Genomic DNA, 8,291 nt, shown 5'->3' with positions numbered 1-8,291 from the left:
CACTGTGAAATCCCCGTTGAAAGTCACTGTACACAGCAGCCCACGTTTAAAACAACACAGGTGCGCACAGTGCAGAGCTACCCTGTCAGCAGTGGGGAAAGTCACAGGTTCTTCCCTGGACAGCCTTTAAGTTTGGGGTGATTCAGTTAAGGCAGGAAAGCGCCCCCCGCTCCTTCCGCCCCCTCCCCAGCTCTCTGCCAGCCTCGCCCCCCACTGACCAGCCTGCTTCTTCCTCCACGTGAGCTGCTGGGGGGGCTGAGGGAAGGTGTCTGCAAGTAGCCCCCACCCCTCATGGCATTCCGGCCTGATCCTGGGCGGGTACGTGGGATCGCTGGGCTCCATCCTGCGCCACCCCATCTTTGCACCCCTGCTAGCCGTGCGCTTGGGGCAGCTGCACCCCCCCGCACCACTACGAGCACCAGTACTGGTTACACGCGCTGCCAATGGGCAGCCCCAGCTGGTGGGGCCTGGCCAGCACCTGCAAAGCAGCCGCAGCCCCTACGGGCTGGCTGCCTCCCTCGCCTGGGCCGGTGCAGCGACCCCGGCCGGGGCCGGATTCCCGCGTGTCCGAACCCCCCCCTCCCTCCGCAGGGGCAGGGCCAGGCCCAGGAAGGGACCGCCCCTTCCTGCCCCCCCAGCCCGGCAGCCCTTTGTGCGCGCAGCGGAGCCATGGCCGGGGCCGGGAGCCCCGCGCGGGGGCGGCTCCAGCCCTGCAGCGCGGTGGGCCCAGGGGCAGCGCGGGGCGGGCAGGGCCCCCGGGGCGCAGACACGCGTGGGGCGGACAGGTTCCTGCCGGGCTTGGCGGCTGCCTGAGCTGTCCCCTGCCCGGCTCCCCGCGGCCGGGGGCTGCAGGAGGGGCCCGGCTCAGCTGCGGAGCTTGGAGCCCAGGCTAGAGATGGGGCAGTTGGGGGAGGATCGGGGGGTCAGGGCCGGGCTGGGTGTGAGAGATCAGAGCTGGGAGTTCGGAGATATTTGGTTTAGTGGGGTCCATGTTCAGAGCTGCAGTTGGGGTGCGTGTGAGGGGAGGGGTGCGTGTGAGGGGAGGGGGTAGAGCTGGGGAAACTGAGGCAGGGGCCTGTCTGAGCTGGGGAAACTGAGGCAGGGGCCTGTCTGAGGTTGGCTGCTTGGGATTGGCGGAGCCAGAAGATCTGTGAGGGCTGGGGGCTGAAGCTTTGTCACTTGCTTCTGGAAAACCTGGTCCTCCTTTCGCCAGCTTCCCTCGATCTCCCTGGCTGAGGTTGAACAAGACCTGGGATGAAAGTCTGAGCCCCAGGGATCGTGCAGGATGGGCCCTGAAATCCGGCAGCTGGGAGGTTGTTTGCAGCAGCTTGTAACAGCCCCCCCGCCCTCCCCTGCTTCTTCCAGGAGCCCCCACGAGAGCGTCTGGCCCCCCAGTGAAAAGAGAGAAGCAGCCAAAGCCGAGGTGCAGCGGCAAAGCAAGAAGCTGCTGGTAGGTGCTGGAGTTCCCCCCTCAGAACCTCCCCCTCCTCTGTCTCCCAGGTTAGCCTGGAGTCACAGTGCCTGAGTGAATGCAGGGCCTGGCCTGTCAGCCTCAGCCAGGGAACCGCCCCACTGGGGCCCAGGAAGAGGGCAGGGCCAGCCTTGTGGGTCACATGTAGGTGACGGCTGGGCAGGGGAGGGCCAGTCTGTGTGTGAGCCCAGAGTCTTGGCCCACAGGCTGTCAGGGTGTGTCAGTGACCAGGGAGCCTTTCTAGCAAGGGTGACCATAGTTTCCCAAAAGGAAACAGCTCCCTCATCACCAGCCTGTGCAGAGCAGGCCTGAGATCCCCCTCCTCCCACGCGTGGGACCAGTCTGAACCCTCCTGCCGACTGTCCTTGCGGGACCAGCCGGAGCCTCCCTCCCATATGTGGGATTGGCCCAAGCTGCCCACATCACCTGCCCACATGAGGCTGGCCTAGAGCCTCCCTTTACCCCCTGCATGCACGGCTGGTGCTGCCTGCACAAGCCTGGCCCCAGCTGCTCTCCTGAGCACCTTCCTGGGGAGGCCTGGCATTCCTCCTGGTCCCCCACTCCTCCCCACATGTTCCTCTGTCCCACTTGGGATCACACCCCACTTTTTTTGTTTTTCCAAAACTGCATTTGTTCGGTGCGCAAGAGCAAAGAGGACAGGAGCCTAGTTTTGCCAAAAATGTAAGGGCGGCCAGGACAGGGCTGAAAAAAGGGACTGGCCCAACCTAAATGGGATCTGTGTCCCCTCCCTCTCCATTTCTAGCCCCTGGGGGGTCTCAGAAGAAGGAGAGGAAAGGTGAGTTGCAGAGCTGGAGGGTTCGGCTCAGGGCAAGTTGATGAGGATGGGGGAGGGGATCACTCCTTCCTGTGGGCAGTGTACAGCTCACCCCCTCCCCAAATACGCACCCTATCACCCTGTGCTCTGGTAAATAACTCCCCCACCCAGGAGGTGCATTTATGCTTCTCCCCTGTTACTGACCCGCCCTGTCCATGGGGTGTCAGCTCATGGGGGAGTGGAAGGAGCTGCAGGGTTTCTAGAGGAGGTGGAGAGAGCCATTGTCCAGAGGAGGCTCTGCTCACCCCGGGTTAATGGTTTACTTCGGGGGGGGGGGGAGGAGGAAGAGTGTGAATTTCTCAGCCCCAGTGGAATTTGACTCTCAAGGCAGAGAAACATTGTTTTCCTGTGACATGTCTGGGGAGAAACTTTCCCCTGTGGCCATCTCCCCACAGGGCTGGCTGGGGCTGTGGAGAGCAGCTGTCCCCATGGTGGGGAGAGGGAGATGGCAGCCACTCTCTGAACAAGGCCCCCAGTGCTGGAAATTCTCCAAGTGCCAGAGGCTCCAGTGGGGATTCCCCTGCAGGGCAGGAGGTTCCCAGCCTGGGACAAGGCCTCTAACTGCCTCTTCTGTCTCCCTTGTGGGGGCAGGCAAGTGCTGGTCTCTTTCACTCCCCCTCATGCTGTGTTAGGTCTGGTAACTGCCCTGAAAGCAGAGCTGCCCCCTGCCTGTGCAGTGTGATACTGCAACTTGGAGCCTGGGATCTGTCTCCTCTAGCGGCTGCCTCAGCACAGGGCAGGGGCTGGTCTTATCTGACAGCTAATGAGGTCCCATCAGGGCTGTTAGGCACATGGGCCTTGGGCCGGACCCAACCTGTCTGGCATATTTATGTGGCTACGTCATGTATTCAGAGTGTGCAGGCTCTCGGCTTTTTATTGTTTTTCAAGTAGGTTTTTAGCCCTCTTGTGACGTGCCTGAAGCCCTCCCAAATGCACAGAGACAATGTTGCCTTTCTGAGTCTGTAAACAGTCTGAAACAGCAGCTCAGAGCGATGTTCCCTCTCATCTTTTCCATCCACATGTGGAATAAATTTTGTTACATGCACCGCGGCAGGTGCGAATGTGCAGCACCAATAGAAACACAAAACCGACCTGTGGGCACTCTGTGAATCAGCCGGGTGGCACCAGACTCTCTCCTGAGCAGCCGCACAAGCACCCAGCTTACAGGGAACGCTGAGTCAGAGAGGTGTGAATGCCCTTGGTCTCTGTTAATGTCAATGCAGTGCCAGCATAAGTGCCAGCTTTCTTTGTTTGCAGGGGATCCTCGACCCCCACTCCACCTATTTCCCTAAGTCCCTACCACGGCTCTTTCTACTTCTGCCCTGCCTCCTCCACACACCTCTTTATGTCTCCTCTTGTCCCTCTTTCCCTCTGGTGCCTCCTGTGCACTGCTGAGCAGCTGATGTAGCAGGCTGCGGAGGGAGGGAGGAGCTGATAGGGGGCTGCTGGTGGTTGCTGTGCCGCAGAGCACCTGCGGAGTCAGTACCTATAGGTGTCAGCTGACATAATCAGGCTTTGATGTCATTATGGAATTTTCCATGACTGGTTACCCGAGGAGGTGGAAGTGGGCGGGGAGTAGACCCTTTGATGGGTGGGAGTAGAGGATTGCTGTAGGGGGAAGAAGAACAGAGGGGAGATGCACTCATAAGGAAGCGAGAGGGAAATGGAGGAAGGAGCGTGGAAATGGAAGGGAAATAAGCCTGGCCCTAGGCCAAGGCGAGCAAGGCAAATGCCTTGGGCCCTGTGCTTTCCGGGCCCCACTCTGCTGAGTATTCACCATCCACCAGCTGGGCCTGGGGCCCCTATCCCAGCGTCGTGCCTTGGGCCCCTCAAACCCTTCGGCCAGGCCTGAAAGGATGAAATAGCAGGTGGACATAAAGGGGTTTATTTTCCCACGGAGTGATATTGATTGTGATAGTAAAGGATTTAATAAATAACAGTTCCCCCCAAAAAATTCCCATACAAAGGGCAGACTCTCCCCTTTGAGCGTGGCTGTCCCTCTGAAACCAGTGGGTGCCCTGCTTCAAATGGAGGTGTGGCACAAAGTCCTAAATTGATGCTCAGGGCCACTGACCATCACAGTGCAATATGGCCCTTTCTATCAGATGACTTGGACACTGCAGGGCTATTGCTTTAGCTGAAGACCGCGAGGCTTTTTGTGGTCAAGACCTCACGTTCCATTCTCTCCTGTGGACATAGGCTCTGTATGTGTCCATAGGGAGCATGTGGGACATACCCACTGTTTGGTCCGTGTATCCACCCTTTCCATTACTCCCAGTGCCAGTTCCTTTTAGTTACTGGAATTCCCCAGTGTGTGAGGTGGCTGTAAATATAAGAACGGACATTCTAGGTCAGACTAAAGGTCAATCTAGCCTAGTGTCCTATCTGCCGACAGTGGCCAATACCAGGGGCCCCAGAGGGAATGAACAGAGCAGGGAATCATCAAGGGATCCATCCTCTGTTGCCCTTTCCCAGCTTCTGGCAAACACTATCCCTGCCCATCCTGGCTAGAAAGCATTGATAGACCCAATATCCATGAATTTACCTAGCTCTTTTTTGAACCTTGTTGGTCTTCACAGCATCCTCTGGCAAAGAGTTCCACAGATCGACTGTGTGTTGTGTGAAGAAATTCTTCCATTTGTTAGTTTTAAATATGTTGTCTATTCCTTGTATTTGGTGACTCCTAGTCCTCGTGTTATGGCATGATTTAATAGACCTCTATCCTATCTCCCCTTAAGCTATCCCTTTTCCAAGTACAAAAGTCCCAGTCTTAATAATCTCTCCTCAGATAGAAGCTCTTGCATAAGTCTAATAATTTTTGGTGCTCTTTTCTGTACTTTTTCCAATTCCAATGTATCTTTTTTTGAAACGGGGTAACCGCATCTGCATATGGTCAGGACACACCAGACCAGAGCATTCCATAGAAAACTCCAGAATTTCTCTATGCCCCTCGCCCCAATGTTTTCCCATCTCTAGAGCCATGGCAAGCACAGGGCTGGAGGCAGGTGATTCAGCATAACACAGACCATCTCAGGCTACGAGCTTAGATCCACATTTGCTGGATTTTGGGGGTTGCTGGGCTTAGGGACCGGGCCCATTTCTAACTCCTCCTTCTTTCCGCAGTAGGGAAGACGGGACGTTTCGGGATCTGGAGCCGGGGTTTGTGGAGCTGGAGCAGAGACTCAGTGATTTCTCTTAACTAACGCCCACCTGCAGGAGGTGCTGCTGCGATTCAGAGGTGAATGGGAGTCTGGGGGCAGCATCTTCACTGGCTGGAACAACCCTGGCCCTGGGGTGGAATCGGGGACTCTAGCACCTGGAGCTAGGGAACAACCGTCCTGCAAAGTATTCCTCCCTCCCACTTTGGTAGTGTCCTTGAAGGTCCCCCCACCCACACACTTTGGTAGCAACCTTCAAACAGCTACCACATGTCCCTGTTTTCCTGGGCAACCTACAGGCATGATCCTGTCTGTGTCCCACCGATTTGTGAGTCTTTGGCAGCGTTCTTCAGAGTTCAAACAGCATTTAAAGGGCTTTTTTTTTTAATTATTATTTTATTTTTGGTAACAGCTGTTGCATAGTTAAGATGGAGCGATCAAAAAAGAGTGCTGCCTGGAACCATTTCATACAAATAAGTGAAGATGTTGTTAAATGTAAACTGTGTTCTGCAGAGCTGAAGTATGCAAAGAGCACCGGGTCCATGCTCAACCATTTGAAGCTGAAACATCCAACTGTTTCACGTAAAACGGAAAGCAGAAATCAAACCCCACTGGCAGCGTTTGCTTCTGGCAGTTCAGGAAGGTACAACACGCGTGAGGAACAACTAACAGAATTGTTGTGCACCATGATCTCGACAGATATGCTGCCTGTCAGCGTCGTTGAGGGCACAGGTTTTCGTGCGCTGATGAGCTTTGTAGAACCGGACTACTGTATGCCTCTGAGACAGACGATAACCTCGCGATTAGAAAACTGCTATGAAACCTGTGTGAGGTTGCTCCGGGAAAAACTGGACAAAGCTGTTAAAGTCGCTTTCACCACGGACTGCTGGACGGCATTATCTACAGAAAGCTACATGACTGTCACGTGTCATTACATTGAAAATTGGGAGCCTCGATCCTCAGTTCTACACACTGAAAGTCTGGCAGGAGAACAGACTGCAGAAAACCTGGCTGCAAAATTAAATGCAACAGTAGAAAGATGGGGCCTGGCAGGCCGTGTCCTGGCATGCGTACATGACAATACAAGCGACATTGCGCTTGCCAACACTCCAAGGTATGTGGCATGGGAATCTGTCAGCTGTTTTGCCCATACCTTGCAGCTAGCCATAAACGATGGGTTCCTTTCCAGTCCCGTGGATCATGCGGTTGCAGCTGCGAGTAGACTAGTTGCACACTTCCACCACAGCACCGTGGCCACGCAAGCCTTCGAAAGAGAACAAATTCAGCTTCAAGTTCAGCCACACCCGCTGATCCAGTCCTGTAAAATTCGCTGGAATTCAGTCTATGACATGTTCGAAAGACTCAGTGAGCAAAGGCAGGCTGTGACAGCCGTGCTTTCGGACAGCAGCGTGACAAAACAATCGGATGCCCAAATGCTTCAGCTGCAAGATGAGCACTGGCAGTTACTGGAGGATATCTTACCAGTGCTTTCCACTTTAAAGTGCGCAACAACTGCCATGTCTGCGGAACAGTTGGCGTCAATTTCCAATATTTATCCAATTTGCAACAGTCTTCTCCAAACTCACCTCAGAAGCGAAGCTCCTGCTGAAAATGCAACTGTCACAGCCTTCAAAGCGGCTGTCCGTCGCTCTCTGGAACATCGCATGACACCTAGTGATCCTGCCATAGCTGCCAAACCGGCAGTTATCGCCGCCTTGTTAGATCCTCGCCATAAGCACATGCGGTTTCTTTCACCGGTTGTCCAGATTGCTGCTAAGTCAAAGCTTCTGGAACTTGCGGCCAGGTTGGAAATAGAAGAACCTCCACGGGCCTGGGCTGACCGGAGAGGTGCGGAGACTGATGAGCCCATGGAGCCAGCATCGAAGAAAAGGACGAGTGCCATAGTGATGCTTTTAGGCGAAGGGTACACCAAAAAGGAGAATGAGGAGAATGCTGTGGAGAAAGAACTGGAAGATTACCTCAGGGAGCCTTGCCCTTCATTGGAATGCAGTCCACTGGAGTGGTGGAAAGTCAATGCCCAGCGGTTTCCAAGGCTTGGAAAACTGGCAAACAGTTACCTATGCATCCCAGGAACTTCTGTTCCTGCCGAATGCGTGTTTTCTAGCGCTGGCCTGACGATTAACCGGCTGCGCTCGAGACTGACACCGGAGCACGTCAACATGTTAATTTTTCTTAACAAAAACAAGCAGTAAAATTGCAAGTGTTTTCTGTGAGTTGGGGGTTTGGACAGCTCAGGGATACTATGCACAAAGTTTTAAAAAGTTAGTTTAATTTTTACACGTAAGACTGGGTTGGTTTTATTGTTAATAAAGACATGACACACATAGGTGTGGTTGATTCACTGTGAGCCATTGGCACCGGAACGTCTGTAGTGGGGACCCTGAGTGCACGGCGCAGGCAGGGCCAAGCTGGAATGCCAGGTGCACAGGGAAGGGGTGCAGGGCAGCAGCAGAGCCCCTGGGCCCTGTAGAGCGCATGCTCACATGCCACACAGGAGGGAGTGCATCTAATTAATGGAGCCGTTCCACTAAGTAGGTGCCTCCGAGGTTCCTGGATCTTGAAGTTGTGGAAGGTGAATGGGGGTGGAATAGAGGAGTAGGTGAGGATCAGTGGTCAGTTGGGGATGAGGACTAAGTTTGGGGTGTCCCACTCCCAGCGAGGCTGTAGGCGGCAGCCAGGGAAAGTTCCTGCTGCAGCTGGCAGGCAGAGGCGCATCCGACTCCATACAGCCCCAGCTGGACTGTGTGGGGACTTGAAGAGACTGGAAGTCTGAACTCCAGCTGCGCTGGGCAGCAAAGAGAAGGGA

General features: G+C 55.0%; 1 protein-coding gene across 3 annotated transcripts; it reads left to right on the top strand.

Annotated features, from left to right (window-relative positions):
- The first annotated feature begins 605 nt into the window (after positions 1 to 605).
- Positions 606 to 7,809, top strand: LOC102463756 (E3 SUMO-protein ligase ZBED1-like). Of its 3 annotated transcripts, none has more exons than XM_075907165.1 (4): positions 606 to 720; positions 1,214 to 1,450; positions 5,430 to 5,544; positions 5,877 to 7,809. In XM_075907165.1, exon 4 carries the CDS (start codon positions 5,893 to 5,895, stop codon positions 7,675 to 7,677), a length of 1,785 nt encoding a protein of 594 aa, XP_075763280.1. In that variant the 5' UTR covers positions 606 to 720; positions 1,214 to 1,450; positions 5,430 to 5,544; positions 5,877 to 5,892; the 3' UTR covers positions 7,678 to 7,809. The 3 variants fall into 3 exon arrangements, with proteins under 3 accessions (XP_075763280.1, XP_075763279.1, XP_006131337.2); XM_075907164.1 differs by having other exon boundaries at positions 608 to 720; positions 1,366 to 1,450; XM_006131275.4 differs by lacking the exon at positions 606 to 720 and having other exon boundaries at positions 1,066 to 1,450; positions 5,978 to 7,809.
- Positions 7,810 to 8,291: the final 482 nt, after the last annotated feature.

This window comes from Pelodiscus sinensis, chromosome 24, assembly GCF_049634645.1.
Source record: "Pelodiscus sinensis isolate JC-2024 chromosome 24, ASM4963464v1, whole genome shotgun sequence".
In the NCBI taxonomy this organism is placed as follows: Eukaryota; Metazoa; Chordata; order Testudines; family Trionychidae; genus Pelodiscus; species Pelodiscus sinensis.
Note: the sequence above shows the minus strand (reverse complement) of the source record. Positions and strands in the feature narration are given on the sequence as shown.